The sequence below is a fragment of the Choristoneura fumiferana genome, chromosome Z (assembly GCF_025370935.1).
Source record: "Choristoneura fumiferana chromosome Z, NRCan_CFum_1, whole genome shotgun sequence".
NCBI classification, from domain to species: Eukaryota; Metazoa; Arthropoda; class Insecta; order Lepidoptera; family Tortricidae; genus Choristoneura; species Choristoneura fumiferana.
The window spans coordinates 28895786-28915200 of NC_133472.1; the positions used below are offsets into that span (position 1 = coordinate 28895786).

The 19415-nt window shown below is 37.3% G+C and overlaps 1 protein-coding gene across 3 annotated transcripts; it reads right to left on the reverse strand.

Moving 5' to 3' along the window:
* Positions 1-1565: 1565 nt before the first annotated feature.
* LOC141433545 (uncharacterized) lies at positions 1566-17772 on the reverse strand. 3 transcript variants are annotated; one of them, XM_074095642.1, is made up of 17 exons: positions 17589-17772; positions 16132-16212; positions 15778-15895; positions 15618-15694; positions 13599-13744; positions 11728-11791; positions 11278-11395; positions 10466-10578; positions 8709-8810; positions 7929-8045; positions 7086-7165; positions 6705-6887; positions 6190-6256; positions 5934-5977; positions 3961-4145; positions 3516-3738; positions 1566-2902 (listed from the first exon to the last, which is right to left on the reverse strand). In XM_074095642.1, exons 1-17 carry the CDS (start codon positions 17614-17616, stop codon positions 2780-2782), a joined length of 1869 nt encoding a protein of 622 aa, XP_073951743.1. In that variant the 5' UTR covers positions 17617-17772; the 3' UTR covers positions 1566-2779. The 3 variants fall into 3 exon arrangements, with proteins under 3 accessions (XP_073951743.1, XP_073951751.1, XP_073951735.1); XM_074095650.1 differs by having other exon boundaries at positions 3516-3735; positions 7929-8048; XM_074095634.1 differs by having other exon boundaries at positions 7929-8048.
* Positions 17773-19415: the final 1643 nt, after the last annotated feature.

Here is a 19415-nt window from a genome sequence, read left to right on the forward strand (position 1 = left end):
AGCGTTTACAGAAATCAGATTCCAAAAATAAGATAAACTGAATTAAATAAACAATATTTAAGTAATGGCCTTCATTTGACCCCTGCAGTGTCCCGTCACAAATGCAGTTCTAAAGCAGGTCTACACTCTAAAGAAAATTGTCAGTTTAAAATGTTGCAGTCCTGCTTATAAAAGCAAAGAGTGACAAAGACCGAACTTTAATCACATGATGCGCACCCGACTTTAAACAGTTGTCATTTATCGTAAACTCCGAAATGTATACGAGTATTTCCTATGTATTTTTACAAATTAAATTCCTACGTAACAAGTAAATATAAAAGAATTTAAATATCAGATTTTAATAAAAAATATCTATTTACTATCACACCATTAAACAAACATAGGCATAATCGAAGCTAAAAGAAAAGAAATAAATAAAACTATTATTATTCCCCTTAATGGCGGCCTTAAGGCTTGGGACCCTAAGCCGTGCTTGTATTATTGTCAAATTGTAATGCCACAGATTATGTTATGTTCGACCTGAAATTTTCTAGGCAATGGAACGTGGCTGTCTCACTGTGACGTCATCCAGCGTATTTCGTAAAAAATATATAAAAAAATAAATACTCATCTAAATTCAAAATCGATGAAAATGGTATCTTAAAATATCCTATTCTTCCCAAAAATCAAATAAAAACTATAGGTTATTTTTTTTGGTGCATCCCAATTCAAACTCGAAAAAAAAATACGAAAAATGTACGAAATTGTACGGTAATTAAAGAAAATTTTACCTACTACACGAGAAAACAATGATCAATCTGTCACCGCTACCACCGCCAGGAAGGATAAGTACTTCCTGGCGTGCGCTATCATTTCATTATGTACCTAGCAGTCGTGTTTTCAAATTTCTTGTGAATCAGAAAAAAAAATACAAAATTGTACGCTACTTAAAAAAAAATTTTACTACACGTAGTTTCGAGAAAACAGTGATCAATATGTCACTGCCAGGAAGGAACTTTCTGATCATTATTTTCTCGTAACTACGTTTAGTACAATTTTTTTATTTAGCGTACAATTTCTTACATTTTTCGTAATTTATTTCTGATTCACAAGAAAGGACCCTGGACCTAAAGTATGTAAAATGTGGTTTCAGGTAAATACTTTTGATCAGGTCTTTGAAATCTATAATATGTCAAAATCGCAGCAACCACATTTTCCATACTTTAGGTCCGGGATCCTTTGAAAACACGACTGCTACATAATGAAATAGATAGCGCCCGCTAGGAAGTATCCTTCCTGGCGGTGACAGATTGATCATTGTTTTCTCGTAACTAAGTAGTACATTTTTTTTAATTACCGTGCTTTTTCGTACATTTTTTTGATTTGAGTTTGAATTCCATACGACATCATGTCACCGCTAGAAAGTATGACACAAATCTTTTCCTGCAAGTGGCCATACGTGTATTGCTCATGTATTGCTCTCGAACCTACTGATTAAAGTTTTCTTATAAGCTGATATGTCCATATAGTTTCTTAATGGAACGAATTACCTTACATCTTGTTAAGTTAAAATAAAATGCCATAAATAAAATTAGGTATCAATATTAATTTCTTTATTACTCTTTAATACGATACGCATCAAATTAGCTATATTTTGTTTTACGCAGCCAAAACTGGTTACATGCACTTCATATCAAAATTTGGATAGTCCAAGAGAACACAAGGCCCTGGCCCTAGCTATAACAGAGGAGAAAACAGTGCCACAATCAACTCATAGCCTACAGAAACATATGCAAGCTTTGAAACTAACATTAAGCTTCCTTAAAAAGCTAAGCCTTACGGTATTATAAGGGAAATGGACGACATTAAAGATGATCATAATTCGCGGCTTGTTATTTACAGCAGTCACACGATGCGACGCTACATAAAAAAAGTATTAATAACGTGAACATTACTTTTTCTTCTTAGTGTACATAATACCTACGCGTAAAACTTCAAAAATTACAAAGGTTAGAAGTTTTAGAAATCGAGATATTATTGGACCGAAAATGTAGGTATTAGAATTTAAATTCAAATTGCTGATACTGAAGCTACGAATCAATTACCTGCAGTTTAAATGACCCTTCAAAAGAGTAATGACTAATGACAGTTAATACCTAGGCGGTTTACAATTAAGCTTAATATTTCTGCAGAGCGGTAATTACAACAACCAATTACACAACCATTAATACAACCAATTTAAATTGCGTACGACATTCTGGCAATAACGTGTATGATTTTCCTCGACATTATGTATGACATTCATTGAGTAATATGACTATTTCTAGTGTCACTATTTAATTGGTTCGATAGTACCTACGTAGAAATTTTGTCTAGACTCACATAAAACTTTGAGCAACATTAGGTAAAAAAATGCGCTTTTAAAATAGCACAGAAATCGCCTACGTATGATATGGAATATTAACCTGTTTAAATACGGGTTCTGATAAACCTTAGATTTCCATGATATATGAAGTACCTATATGGTGGACAGATAAGTAATTTGCATAATATTATGCGGATTATGCCCTTTGGCTTTGGTAATGCTTTTAGGCGAATCGTTTCAAAGGTCGTTGGTCCAGCGCAATGCAAAAGAGTAGAAAACTTCCGAGTCGATTTGGATGAATAATGAGTCGATGTGGTTAATGTCCCTTACAATTTATCTTAATCGATGCTTTACGTTGGTGGCACTACAGGTTGCGAGGGTGTTGTAAAATTTAGTTTGGCAGAAAGAATGGTATCCGTTGGGTTTGAGCGGTCATTACTGCGGGTTGGTTGGACTGAGTCTGTAGGAAGATTGGCGGCGGTAGCCGTCTTCCGCGTTGGACGCGGTCGCTCGCAGCGGCGCCTGCTCGGCGTCCGGGCTCCGGTAATCATGCACCACCTGCAATCACATTAACTAGGTAATACATATCTTCGATTTTGACCTTAAGACCTCAACCAAGTAGCGCACCATAAGTACATACGTAAGTAAGGAGCGAAAAAAGCCTATCGAAATAAGACTATGATAAGTGGGCACAGGGTAAATGACTGAGACAGCCAGCTTCAAAATTAGATGAACATAAAATATTATTAATAATAGATACAGTAAAGTATAAAAATACATCACCTTTATCTATTCCAACTATACAACAAACGTACATACCACGCAACGTACGGCCTAATAAGTCTGAACTCGGAATGCTTGCTTGCCACGTCTACGTAAGAATAGTGAAATGTAAAAATATGAACTTAATCAAAGTTTCAAATATAATAGACCATAGACTGTTATTCCGTCGCAATAAGGCCGTAGTAACATATCTTTGAGTGGTTCGAATAGATACTTATTTGTGCACTTGACTGTACATAATTAATATAATATAAAATAATATATATTTGTCATATCATATCATTATAACATTATTATTTTGAAAACTGCAGTGCTGGGTCAGAAATATGGCTCGATGTTATGCTACGCGGACCGGCTATAAGGATATTAAGTGAAACGAGCCACTTACCCTGCGTATGTGGTCCTCGCGCGCTGCCAGTTCGCGCGCGAGCTCGTCGCGGCGGCGTTCCCACTCCGGCTCGTAAGTGCCTTCCTTCAGGCTCTTGTCAATCTGTTCGTACTCCCGGTAGAGGCTGGCATACTCCGCCAGGCTCTGCTTAGCTGCCTGGCTTCCACCGACGTTGCCTTTCGACGTCGCACCGTCCAAGTCCTCCCGGTGCGTGGCTAGGCTGCTTAATTGACAAATTGTACGCTGTTTCACGCGAAATGTACTTAAACCTTTTTTGAATTAATAGTGATCCAGATCTTTCAACAGTACAGTAAATTTAACATTATACATATGTCATTAATGTTAGGACTATTAAGCGCCTATAAATTTCATGATATCAATGACTGGCCATCGAAATTCGAAACATTAAATTAAATGGGAAACGGAGGGATCCCAACCAACTCACTTGTACATGGAGGTGTAGAAGTAGTGCGGACGGCTGATGGAGCGCAGGAACCGCGGCACCATGCCGTCTCCCTCGCGGTACAGGCTGAGCATGCGGTTGTAAGAGATGTACTTGTACGAGGGAAGCCGCACCTGCCGCCGGCCCATCTTGATCACGTTGATCTCTTTGTTATCGGCAGCCGATTGCTGTACAATAACAGACATTTGCATGGTATCCGCTTGTTGAACCAGGGGGCTACTACGAAATTTGAAAATCTAAGTTCGTATCGTACCGTCCCTCTCACTCTCGTATTAAATAATATAAGCATAAGCGGGACGGCAAGATACGAAGTTCGAATTTCGCACTTCGTAGTATAGGGCCAGAGGCCTTACTGTCTGACACACTTGGAATCGCACTTGTTTTCACCGCTTCTTTCTGTCGGACGGTATAGTGAGAGGGTAGAAAAAGGTGGTGACCCGATCCCTAGCCCTAAACCTTTAACTTAACCTTTAAGCTTAAGCCTACACCAAAGCCTACAAACCGCTTTTATTTTATTATTACTATATATTATAAGTCCTCAACCTACGTATTACCTAAACCTAATTCAAGTTGATTTACTTTTTTTAAGTCATAAAATTGGCCAAGCCAAAATCAAGTCAAAATCGCTAACGGTCTAGAATAAGGGACCTACGTTGTTCCGAGATAGTAACCCTTTAGTACGTATAGTATAATGGGAAATGAGCTCAATTAAGATAAATGAAGAACAAAAGAAGAAAGTAGTTAGTTTTATAAAGTCATCTATCAATAGTCTATGATATGTTCGGGTGGCAATAGTTATTTGTGCAACAAGATAGCAAAGTTGTTTTTTGTTGAATCACGAGCGTTAGCGAGTGATTCTAGGTTAGAATCCTGAGAGGAACCAGGGATTCAAATACACGAGATGCAAAAAAACTTTGGTCTCGTGTGACACATACAATTTTTCACCTCAGCAAAAAAATTAAAATTTTATTGTGACAAATTTTTGTTATACTAGATGAAAACCCGGCTTCGCTCGGGTAAAAAGTAGACTCATTATAATATGTTTGAAAAAAAAATTTTGCCAGTAAAGACTTTCGTACTTATCGAAGAATCTGACGTATATTCCCAGCCTTAATATTATCACAAACACTTTAACGGCTAACCTACGTATCGGTATTTCACCAGTTGATATTTCTCCTAAATCTTATTTGCTCAAATAACTATGATGTCTTTGTCTCACAATCAAAGAAATTAGACCTAAAGGGCCCCATATACGGTACGGTTCGTCTGTACGATCGATCTGATGAAAATCGACGAATCGTACCGTGTGTGGGGCCCTTAAGAGGTCACAATGAAGAACGAAATGCAAACCTATGACACCTGTGACACGTGATGACGTGACACTAACGCCACTTTGATGTGATGACTTTGACATGTTTACTTCGCAACGCCATTATATACTTAGTAATTTATTCAAGTTTATATTGAAAATACTCGATAATCCGAATTTTCCGCCTACAAGTTGTAGACTCGGATTGACTAATTTTTTACGCTCTTCAATTTGATGTGCATTTCGTTCGAGTCTACCGTAGACCGGTACGAAATTATTAATATAGAAGATTACAAGCTTTTATTTAGTTTCACCTGTCCCGTTGTCAGTCTGTCTGTCTATCTGTAATCAAATCTTGTCAGTTAAATTCGACCAACTTGCAGTAGTTGGATTGGTTTGAAATTTGGTACACTTGTGTAAAATGCGTGACAATACAATAATCTGGTAGTGACATCCTGGTAGTCCGGCCAAGATCGTCTCCACAGGACGGAACTCTTTAATGGTTAATGGCATCGACTTGAAATTTGGTACGTATGTAAATGTAGTTTAGGTGACAATACTGGTAGGTACAGTCAACAAAAAGTACAGTCTGCAAAAAAAGCTTGTATAAAAATAATATTTTTACAAAGATCTTATTTTCACTCACCACAGTCGCGCTTTTCGTTCCGTTAGTATTAATATGGAATAATCCTGAAAAATTATGTTGTATTACCATTATATTATATTCATCATCAAAAGTAGGTAACGTGCCAACGTGCGTTAGTAAATACGTGCGAAATGTCATAAAAGGTAGGCGAAGAGTGCTTTTAATATTATTTACTACTAGGTACTACTTTTAATATTGACTGTATAGGTCAATATAGGTGAACACAAAATTGACTTTTTTCCTGTAAAAAGCTTACCCATGTGATGAGCGATCGTGGAGGGAATACCTGACAGCGGCTGCTGTATTTTAAGACCATTCAAAACCTGCAAATACAATGAAATAGTCAAAATGTTAACACTCGTATACCGTCGTTTACTACAAAGTCAAGTATAACGCGCATAGGTAGGTAGGTATTTTATCATATTTGTAACTATGTAATACAGTAATAGTTGTGTCAACTACTATTTTTGTTAGGGCAAAATAATAGTATAAAAAACTATTTGTACGAAATCTTGGGCGACTTTAGTGGAAACTTTGCACAATGTTCTTTACTGTCCAAGAGAAGTTAACTTCGCTTCATTACTGGAGAAGTTTGCCGGCACCGGTAACAGGTGCCGACGGCTGCGTTTGCATCTCCCAATGGCAACATGTCGCATGCATTCATAAAGAAGCATAAATATCTCCACAAAAAACACAAAAACGATACCGCTGTGAGCGGCCAATATGTATGTGTTGAGTAGGCAATTGAGGATTCTGAAGAATAATAAAAACCTGTTGTATGTTAACACCGATGTTGTGCGATGGGGCGGTACTTTTGCTGACGATGAAAGGAATGTTGGTGTGGTTTGCGTTCCCATAGTAGTAACGCACGCCGGCCTGCTTCATCTGCGAGGCGACAGTGGGTAGCTCGTAGCGGCGACTGCGGTACTTTATTTTGCGAGGATTGCGCACGTCCTGTGTACGCATACCAACAACACTTACTATGCAAATTAGATACTTAAGTAGTTTGTATTTGCGTGAGGTTCGTGTACCTATACAGACGTAATATGCCGAATCACAGGATACATTGTCTGCTCTGATGCCACAAAGAATTAATATTGTCTGGAAATTTACGACTAAATTTACCATAAGAAATACGGGAGAAGCACTTACCTTATTTTTCTTTGGTGAGTCGGCAGACATGTCTCCTAATGGGCCCGTAGTTTGATCGTTCGATCTCCTAGTTTCCCGAACTAGAAATATACCAAAATTTGAAAATACTATCGTTTAGCACATTAAAAAGGTGAATATCAGCATAAAAAATATAACAAAGTCAAGAGCTTGCCCGTTTCTAATTTGGTTCCCCTAACTAAGATATAGGAGCTCATTAAAAAAACGAAAGAAAAAAATCCTTCTCTCCTATCATCCGATTCTAAGCACTAATGGTGGTACGGAATGGACTAGATTCCTAAAAATATATAATTGGCCCGTGTAGGTTAGATTTTCAAAAAATATCGGAAAGTTATTTTTTCCTACGCTTATAGGTATAGCCGATTAAAGTTCCGTGTGACGTGACCTACGTACACTTTTTACTAAGGAGTGACATCACGGGCCTACAGATGACCAAGTTTTCCTATATGAAAAATTCCGCAATTTTGGAAAGTTTCCTTTGGGTCATCAGTACACAGGCCCACACTCCCGAGCTTTGACGCACATTTTTTTTTGTTTGATTGACAAATGAAAAAAATGTGTCCAAGTATCATAAGAGAATCTAACTAATGGACTAAATAGATTTTTTTACACAGGACTCTACCCGTTTGCCGAATAAAACCAACTAATTGTGTCGCACTGTCTGAAACAATTAATTAAAAGTACGAGTGTTCGTCGCTGTCCCAATAGTTGGCATCGTTAATCTTTTGTCATATCAATAGAGATGACAGCAGGGTGTCGTCTACTAGGCATTAGCGTGTCGATCACTCGGACGTTTACCTTTTTACAAAATAATTAAAATCGTACTCTTTTTATTTTTTCTGTCATTGAGCAGCGTCGGCGGCGGCGAGGTGCTGCCGCGGCTCTTGTTAAACAGCTCCACGACAGGCCGCTCGTCGAGCTCCGCTCGCAACGGTGAAGTTGCTGCTTCAACGAGAACAGACACAACACAACTCATTACGTTGATATATAAACAAATACTTAACAAGAACAGACATAGATCACTTTATGCAGGGCCTATGCTAGCTGGCGCGGGGCGCTAGGGCGGGTTGCGGATTCGGGTGCAGGTAAAATAAGTCGCATGCAACGCGTGCAGAGAGTAGCGCTGCTCATAGGTACTATTTTTCAATACCTAGGCGTCCACCTCCGTGCAAACAGTCAGTTAGAAACCTATATATCGTTCGTAACTTTGCCAGTTATTTTCATATTAGCTTTAGCCAGATACAGACAAAACTCAAATTTTGAAAACAATTTACTCTGTAACTATTTTTATTGATAATAATTTACATTTACAGGCCATTTATGAATAAGGAGGATGTTAGAATCGAATCGCATATGAGAATGAGAATCAAGCTAAGATGTTACCTTTGTGCACAGCGTAAGTAGATACAAGTCAGCTTGCAACATCTAACATGTACGTGTGTACAAATGTAAAGCTAAATACAGTACCTACAACCAGAATATGAATGTCGCTCGGTTTTCTTCATTTTCCTGAAGAGTCTAAGTAAAGAAAAATAAAACCAATCTTTTTCGAGTTCCGATCGAATTAGCAAGCTAGTGTAAGTGTAGAAGCTAACGCTTTAATACCGTTATTTTGCGTGTGCTTCTGCTGGCGACGGCGGTGCTCTGCTGTCGCGGTCAAACGCCAGTTTTCTTGGCATTTTCGGTCGTCTGTACATTTTGTCCCGGCTGACAGACAAATACTTAACAGTCAATATGCGTAGGTTGTTGAGTGCTTGATAATTATAATCATAGAAAATCTATGCATTGCTGAAAAGGGTGGTACGAACTGCTGATTTATGTATAACGAGCCTTTGGGTTGTTCGAGAAAACTCTTAGTACGTACAGTCAAAGGCAAAGTTACACCACAAAATCTCAAAAAATTACGTCATCAATCATAAGATCATGGATGATAGATGATGAATATGTATACTACATTGTTTGAAAGATAAGTACCTACAAATAAATAAATAAATGTCATGGGACACTTCACACCAATTGACTTAGTCCCAAACTAAGCAAAGCTTGTACCTACTATGGATACTAGGCAACGGATACACATACCTACTTACAACCAGCGTGATAAAATGTCAAACAACGAAAGAATTTAGAAACACCATAACATTCGTAAATATATACGCATCATTAAAGTCATTCAAGGCCAGACAGAAGGCCATCATTTATTTTATTATTTATAACATTAGGTAGGTAGAGGATGTTCAGAAGGCAGCGCGACGTAGGTAATAGATACTGTCGTGTTCTACCTACTAATGCGCGTCGTAACATTGTTGCGTGCGTGTTACGCCAGCACTGTACCTAGTGTGTGATTATTCACAAGTTAAGCTTCTTTCTTACTAATGGGACACCGTTTAGGGGCATACATGTCCAAATGTCAGAAAGTCCAGGTGTCACATTGTCCATGGTCAAAAAGTCCGAAGGATGAAACTTCCTAGTGTCTAAAAGTCCTAGCGTCAAAAAGTCCATGGTCAAAAAGTCCGAAGGATTAAACGTACTAGTGCCTGAAAGTCCTAGCGTCAAAAAGTCCATTATCAAAAAGTCCGAAGGATGAATCATCCTAGTGTCTGAAAGTCCTAGCGTCAAAAAATCCATACTCAAAAAGTCCGAGGGATAAAACGTCCTAGTTCTGAAGGCCTGAATCCCATAATGTCTCATTGTATAAAAATATGACTAACACAACTAAATGATAAATATAACTGAAATAGATTAGAGAGCTAGATTGCTCATCTGCATTATTTCCAGTCTGTTATCTAACACCCTGAGACCCATTCTCAGTAAGATCCAGATGCATCTATGATGCTTCGTACATGTCATGTCGAGTCGACAAGAATTGACCAGCTGATCCAGTCATGCAGATGGACTGGGGCATCATTCTACATTGTCTCTTTCCATATTGTTATCGTATTGTCTACGTGGTGGCAGCTCTTATTGACTTGACAGTAAAGGCGATCGAGTCGAAAACAATTCGATTGCAATAGGTGTAAACAAAACCAAATTAGAATGAGTGAGACCCCTGGACTCTCGGACATATGGACTATCCGACATTAGGGCATTATAACCTTTGAACTTTTTGACAATGGACAATGTGACACCTGGACTCTCGGACATATGGACTATCCGACATTAAGGCATTATAACCTTCGAACTATTTGACAATGGACAATGTGACACCTGGACTCTCGGACATATGGACTATCCGACATTAAGGCATTATAACCTTCGGACTTTTTGACCATGGACAATGTGACACCTGGACTTTCTGACATTTGGACATGTATGCCCCTAAACGTGGGACACAACTAATTATAGAATATCATTGTGCATACCTTCTTTAATGGTAGCTTCCCTTTGCACATGCCTCCGACGACAGGTAGGCGAAGACATTTGCCTGGTGACATTGTGACCTATGTCCGCTGGCTTCTTGCTGTGCATCGCAAAACTAAATGAAAAATATTCCCTGATTATTTTATGCCAAAATAAGTAATTAATAATTTCGTTTCATTCAAAATGTATGATTTTTAATGCCACTGCGTCAAATACAAAAGCCGTTATTAAATAACCGTCGGTCAATAATATTCAAACGGTGACATTTGAAGCAACATTGTCCACAAAAACTAGACAGTATTTAGAAAAAAAAACAGTGCCCTGGACTTATGAGGGAAGTAAAAAATAGTAGATTGTACAGCAAGAGCATAAAACGAGCCATTTTACCCAAGACGTTCATATAGCCTACACGGTGGATAGTAGACACGTCGAGGGGAAAATGGGTTTAATGCTCGAGTTTTACACTGCTTTTCACCTCGATGGCGAGGAAATTAAATAGCAACAGTGTAAACAATTGATCACTTACTATGTACAGTTTATTTTTCATGCGTTACCATATAATTATATTTTTTTAGTTTTAATAATTTATTTTGATTGATTTCATTGATTTCTAGTTTTATATAAATTATAAATTTATTTAAAAAAAGTAGAAACTTTTTTGTGGCTGTTGACTGATTAGGTACCTTGGTCTTAGACGAAGATTTTATTTTATCCACTAGGGCATAAACAGTCATTTTATGTCGCCTAGATCCAGCATAAATACGAACTTTACGAGCATGAGTAGTGAAAAAAGTATTTTATGTGTATAACATACAAGTCATCGGGGCGCTCATCAAAGGCGTCGTTGTCGGAGAAGTCTGCGTCGGTCGCGCCGGTGCCCATGTCTAGCAGAGGGTGGTTGGTGCTGATCTGGACGCCGCGCCCGTACATAGCTTGAGAATCAAATAATAACAACATATAATAACAAATAATACTTATTACTACTCAATAAAAACATCAAATTTGTTAGGGATAAGTAAATAGGTATCCCAAGACTTTTCGAAGTGTGTATTGTTGCAAAATATGATATCAAAGTCGAGTAAATTTTGCGGTCCGAATAAACTGCCAGAGATTAGACAAGTATTGAATCGTTTTACCGAATCACAAGGCAGAAAAGCCAGCAGACGGTTTGATATAGGTACATACAACGCTATTTTAAACTCTTTCATTTTAAAAACGTCATATGTAAAAACGTTAAGCTTTGTTAGTTTCCGTAATTACTTACTATCGCCATCCGCCCTAGCCCGGCGAGCAAGCGGCCTCGTAGGATTTTGACTATTTGTCATGACCTGTGTAAATAAAACATTGTTAATTTTGGAAAGTTTCTCAGTGTGTTTTAGCAAGTTCCAGTCCCGTGATTCATGGACGCAATTTGATTTCTATTGAAATTCGAAATCCCAATGCGGATAAAAAATCAACTAAAAAACCGGCCACGTGCGTGTCAGACTCGCACACTGAGTGTTCCGTACAAATTTGTAGGTATCTATGAATATGCAGTGTTATCAAGAGCCCAACTTCTAAGCAAAATGTCCGCAGTGAAGGGTCATTTAAGATTTGATTACAGCTTGTCTAATTTAAAATGACGCGCCCATGCGCAAATTTAGAAAACAGACGGCATACATTGTTATTGGTCATTCAGTTCCCCGTTTGACTCAGACGTAGGAGCACGCATATCTAGGTCGCAAAAGTACCGTCAGCATGTCAACCAAAAAATGCCTTCGAAGTCTGGTAAATATAATTAAAACCAAAATATACTTTGAACTGAAACAATTACTTTGCTCACCCGTGACCTTATGATATCTACGTTTATGCAAGAAATGTGTGTTCATGCAGTTCATACACTACAACACTGTAAGAACACACACAAATCACACAAACCCATCTATCACCACCACCACCCTCACTGGTGCGTTTCGAACTCAACTGTGTTGCTCTGAAGATGAACCCTGCATCTTCACAGCAAGACAACCATTCACCATTTACCAGATGTTAGACTAACAAACCAAATAAACCTTTTAATTTGCAACTGTAACTCCCCAACTACTTTATTTTTCTCAAAGAAACAACTTACAAAAAATTAACAAACTTTAATCGTCACATAAAACTACCTTGAATTTTTGGTTAATACTCAAATTAGACCCAAGCCCTAGTAAGGGAGAAGATACTAAATTTACTTATTCATAATTAAAATTATTTAATTTTGTTTTTTGCATGCCATACGTACCGCTCCTTGGTGACAAGCGGTTATCGTCGGATTTGTTGTCCAACTTGTCATAATTGATCTCAACGCGCGAGAGAGCGGGCATCATCTTTCATACAACGTGACAGCGCTGCTCCGTACATTGAGCATTGTCGGATTTTTCATGCGATTTGTCAATCGAGATGTAAGCACACTGATCATAGTTCACGGAATAGTCGATGCTCCCAAACAGATGAAGAATCGTTTTATTCATTTATTCATTTATTCATTTATTCGTTGCAGCCATGGTATTATAAGATGGCAAATAAATATTACAGTGCTACATGGACCCTGCTAGGGCAAAGCAACAACTTATATTCTTACTTAATTAAATAATGTCATAAAATCAAATCACACAAATTACATTAAATCATATTAGGGATATCGTAATTAATATTTGCACGCACACATCTAAATGAACTGATTCGGTGGAGGAGCGCGTCATCTTAGCCTAGACAAGCTCTACCTACTGAGATATAAAACCATAAAAAATAAAATTTTCAGTCTTTTCTTATCGGTTGTGCTATAAGACCTATATATACAAAATTTCAAGTTTTTAGGACAACTAAAGGTAGGTACCTAACAGGTTTTGATTACCCGGCAATTTGTATGGAGAAACACCTTTTTTTAATAACTGCAGTATCTTTTGATTGCCGTAATTTAGAAGTTTTAGTTTGTTACTGCTCCAATGAAGTTCTATTTGCAACAGTAGGTTCAAACTGCACCATCTCACGACGTGGAAGGCAAAGACACCAACCATCCTGCTATGTTCCTTAAAAAAAAAACTCAAAACAGTATCCTTCAGCTGACGACCACGACTGAGACTTTGGCGATTTGGTAGAAAAATTATCGGTAACCTGGGCCTCCAGTTCTTGGGGGTAGGGTTGATCGTAACCGCGCATCTGACCGAGCATGCGGTGTTGCTCAACTGTGACGGGATCGACATAGCCGCGCACGGGGTTGGGTGGGGTCTCTAGACGCCGCAATCGCGCCTGAATCGCCTCTGAAATTCAAACTCTACTTTAACTTAACGGATGTTGCAAGTGACATGCATGATTTTGCCCAAGGTTCTTCCCGATCACTTCTACTATCTTTCCGCCGTTGAGCGGCAATATACTGCAATATATTGCGTGTTGCTAAGGGTAAGACAGCCGGAGATAGAAATGTGCTCGTAGGGAAACTGTCTCTAGATTGTTGACAACAGATTTGTAGTGTGAGATTATTTATTGACTCAACAAGCCCTATTACACACGTAACGTATTATTAAACGTGATAAACGACACTGAAAATTCTAACTCCTCGGGTTAGCAATATAAATTTCCAACTAGCTGTTGCCCGCGGCTTCGCCCCCGTTGTAAGTTTTCTAAATTTTCTTCCGTAACAACCTTCTTTTGATAATAACGAACACAACTAAAAAATAATTAGCGAAATCGGTCCAGCCGTTCCGGAGTTTTGCGTTTAGCAAAACATTTTACGATTCATTTTTATTTATACAGATGTACCGTCAGCCAAATAAGTGGTCTATATTTTTTTTTTAAAGTTCCTATCAAATGGATATTTATGTCGGTAAAGACGAAATTTCAAGTTGACAGACATGTCCATTGGCATTATTGTTTTATGACATGCAAAAAATTATCAACCTTAGGGTGGTAGACCACATATTTAGCTGATGGTACCTACAGTCTGTTCAATATAGGAATGGACAGAAGATAGGTTCTAATGCACGCTTTAGGAAGTCATTTAATAAACTGTTTTTTTTTAGTATACAGTCTAAACTTAATTCTAATTAAAATTTCGAAGATGTCAATATTAGTTTCAATTATTCATTAACTAACTGTTGCCCGCGACTCCGTTCACGTAGAATCCGTTTATTGCTATCCCGCGGGAACTATGCAATTTTCCGGGATAAAACTAGGATTCTATACCCTTCCCCGGTACTTGTACTATCTGTATACCGAATTTCACCTAAATTGGTTCAGCGGTTAAGACGTGAAGTGGTAGGTACAAACAAACATACATACTTACAATCCTTCGCAATTTAACTTTAACTTTAACTTTGCTATTTATCATATTATAATTTAAATACAATAAAAAACTTTTCCTATTTTGCTACAAACAGAAACGTCTTCCTATAAAATACTTCAAGAAACGGAACGTTTACAATATTGCTGACTCAAGAAATGTTCTGTACATTACTTATAGCTTTTAAGCGCCAGTTTGGATCAAAACCTTTAATCATATGCGATTAGTTAGTCAACTTATCACAACCAAGCTTAACTTAGCACAACTAAGTTTCTTGCGGCGCTTTCTTTTTGGCAATGATAGTCTTTTCGAAAGCGCTGGTAGTTTAAAAAATGACGTGTAAAAGTGCCCATTGCGGACAATTTACTGAATAAATGATTTGAATTTTGAAAGCACTGCAACAAATTTGATGAAATTTGGAATTGAAAAAAAGCTTGCGCTTTATATCAGAAACTAAGAGTAGAATATTTTTAAACAGGGAATGAGAGCGGATGAGTCTACGAAACACAGGTATTAAATTATGTATAAATATAAATCGAATTAATATTATGTAGAAAATTACGTATTAATATTGTCTTATTTAGTAAGTACATGACGTATTAATCTACCTACAAAGTAAACAAAATTATGACTTCATCTTCTTACGTCTTTTATTCATCATCATCATCATCATTATTACGACTTCAAAAAAAATGTTTAGAACCTCTACTGCTGTGACCTTCTAGAGTCCAATGTTATCCTGAATGGACTATAGTCACTTCACGTTTATGAAATTAAGGGTCGTTTTCTGTCTCTATCTTATCGAAAAAACCTTTAGTCATCTTTAATATTAAGAGTTCATTGCATTGACTTACTTTTTTTCGGCTGTGTGCGAACTGTTATGAAAGGAATATTTTCAGCAGGTACAGGCGTTTCATTTACTCGAGTCATGCTTGAAATTGAACATAATTACATTAGACCCAATTTAAAATAAATATATATTTTATTTCTGAATAAATGGAAAATAATACCAACCTTCGTTTTTTTAACTTTTTTTTTCGTTTCACCACTTTCACTAAATCGATTTTTTCTTGTAAATCATCGCATCGCGCTTCAGCTAATGCGAACTGATCATCTACTTCAGGTATAGATCCTAGAACATAACGTTTCGTTTTTACTTTTCTACGATATGCATTCGCGGGAAAAACACCTAACTACGATAAACTAGGAACCTAGCAAAAATGCAGTAAAGAGTTCGAGTGGCTAAGCCTCATAATTAATACATAAATAAAACAGAACTAAGTAGGTATTCCCACCAGCTGTGGTACGTTAAATTTCTTCATTTTGCTATAGTAAAATACTGATACTAAAGTATGTGAAACTGCCTACCTCTTATTTCCAGTTTTCGTTCTGAACGAGTTCCTTCTACCGCAACTCCAGCAATACTACTGGAGCTCCTGTGTCGCTTATCTGGAGAATAGTTGCTCAATTACTCGTAAATACCTACATTCGTCTAAAATTTCGAGATTTGTTATAGGTACAAGAGGACCTATGACCCATCAAAAATATGTACCATAGGCCGTGGTAAAATATTTTTGAGTGATTCGAATCGATACATATTTTTGCACTTGACTGTACCTAACCTAATAGGTATCCTAATATATATATCCTAACAGGTATCTAATCATAATATGATTTATACGGATAGGTAGGTAGGTACTTCATAATGGTACAGTCAAGTGCAAAAAGTTATATTATAACCAACCGACCAATAGTGCGTGTCCGACCATGCACAGTAGTATCCGCAAAATGGTGACTTAAGCTTCGCTATAGTGTCCATCAGCATTAATTTCTGACACAACAAAACTTCTGATATCTGTTACCTACGACTCTTGCACGACTTACCTAAGTTTTACCACGAAGCGATTTTTGAATAAACTTTTATATAGGTACCTACTTAAGTAAGTTTTTCATCTATTTATTTCTATCATTTAGTTTAGTAATGCTTAGGATTAAAATAATTTTGTTAATATTTCTAATGGATGCAGAATGAAATGTTTAATGATTAGAAAATAACCAATGTTGGATCGTCTCCGTAGTGCATTTAGCGACCACATAAATGTACACAAATAATAGACCTTGCTAAAATATAAATATGGTACAAAATCAATTGAAGTCGTTAAAAATATGATTCGTTATTTATTACGCCATAGGTAGGTAAACAATATAAAAACTATGACTACGATTCTTATTTTATTTAGTAGTAAGTAGGTAGTCAATGTCAAACAAACTTGCCAACTAAATGTTTTAATGCTTGAAATTAAAGTATGACGTAGGATGAAATTTCTTTGTCTCCGAGTGCACCAGGTTCCTGCTTGCTTACAGAAAAATGTTAAGCACAGCGAAAAATTTGGCGCTAAAACTCCAAATTCATGCCATAGAGGTCTGTCTCATGAAGTTACAGACGTTACAGAAGGGAATAGACTGTATAAAAACAGGAGTCAGTCGGTTTTGTTTCTTTTTTGTAGCGAACCTTTCTTGCACTCCATGCAGATACATGCAAAGGCTACCTAACTTTGTAAGACTATTTACAAACGTGTATTTTACATTCTTGCATATTTCACAAACCTACAAAAATGTGAAATGCTCATGCCAAGTCACTCTACAATGGCTGTCAGTGTGCGTGTGCCCAGAACCAACTTAAATCAGTCAGGTCGTATCTATCTGGACAGATACGGCGGTTATTGGCTCGGACACCCGCACAACGTTGGAATGTTAAAAAAAAATCTTTAAGCGTTCTAGAAGTAACGATTAGGTATTACCTAAGTAATAGTATTATGACAAACCTCTCGACAGTTTTAAACCGTCGCCCATTATTAACTTGAAATTTTCATATCACACGACAGCGGAAGTCGTACTAATTTCAAAATAAATAGATTATTAATTAATAAATATAAAAAGGGTGTTGTAACCGCAAAGGCACTATAAAATCATCACGTCAAAGTTGTCAAATAAATCAGACTAGAAACAAGAGAGCGTCGCTCGGTGTCTCAAAATCGCTGAAATCTATGAGCATTTATAACGAGGCTCTAACAAAGTAGGCGTAACTACTTTGATTACGCAACTGGCAGCGCAACAGAGTTCCAAAAGAAAGAAGTATTTACCTACGCGGTATATTTATTACATACTAACTGTTGCCCGCGGCTTCGCCCCGTTGAAATTTTCTTCCATAACAACCTTTCCCTGACAATAACTAATAATTAGTGAAGTCAGTCCAGCCGTTACCGAGTTTTGCGCTTAGCAGAGGTTGATCCTATTTCACCATATTTTAGGGCTCTTTAGCCAAATTGGCAAAAGTGGAACCCAAGGTCGCCTTTCCACCGGAGATATGCGAGGTAGCTAAGTGGTACCTACGAGGATTTCCAACGTTGTGACTGTTTCCAACAAAGATGTGCGAGGTAACGAGCGGTGCGATGATGCGTATCAAGGATGTGTAGCGGTAGCGTTTTTATTTTATTGGTGATCCATCTTGTTTTCGGAAAGTAGAATGACTGAGAAAAATGTATTTGCTAATCGTGGGTAACTTGTTATTAACAATTGCAATTTTCCGGGATAAAAACTATCCTACGAGTAGGTATGTCCTTGGTGTCCTAACTATCTGTATACCGAATTTCATTTTAATCGGTTCAGTGGTTTAGCAGTGATGAAGTAACAAACCATCAGATTTACAAACTTTCGCATAATCGCATTTATAATATTACTAGCGGCCCGCCCCGGCTTCACACGGCCAAAATAAAAAAACGGCCCAGTACCAGTCGGACTTCCGTACCTATAGGTACAACATTAGACAAAAAACACGCTTGGCGTACGGGAGTCCCCTTTAAATATTTATTTTATTCTACGTTAATTTAATTATTTATTTTTAAGTGAATTAAAATATAAATTAATATTCTGTGAATATTTCAAGCAACTACCTGTTGATGTAAAGAGCACCACTTAAATATTTATTTTATTCGGTTTTTAGTATTTGTTGTTATAGCGGCAACAGAAATACATCATCTGTGAAAATTTCACCTGTCTAGCTATCACGGTTCATGAGATACATCCTAGTGACAGACATTCAGACAGTGGAGTTAGTAATAGGGTCCCGTTTTTATGACCCTTTCGGCACAGAACTCTAAAAAGGTCTCTAATCGAGGGCACTTTACAAACATTTTTCAGCCCCATTACCCAAAACCCCAAAATCAACACCCGACCCGCGCGAAGCCGGGGCGCGTCAACGTAGAGTAAATGCATTTTTGGTTAGATTGATATTTTTAAATTCGTAATATCTTTTGAATATGAAAGTATTTATTTGGATACGGATTAATACAAAGGTACGGTGGTATGATTTTAGTCGGCATTTCAGTCAACATTTAAATTTTTAAAAAGCAGTTGTGACATAACTACAATAGTTGGACATAATAATTAATAATATGGTATCGCGCAGTTTTTTGTAGATATAGATATATTCCATTATATCGTAGAACATTTTTTGTTCTATCATCAATATAATTACATAGTTTCCAAAGCGCATGCGATGAAATGTTTTATGGCAACTTTTTTACACTTTGAGGCACATTATTGAAGTTTAGTACAGAACCCTCATTTTTTCTGGTTAATAAATATAGCCT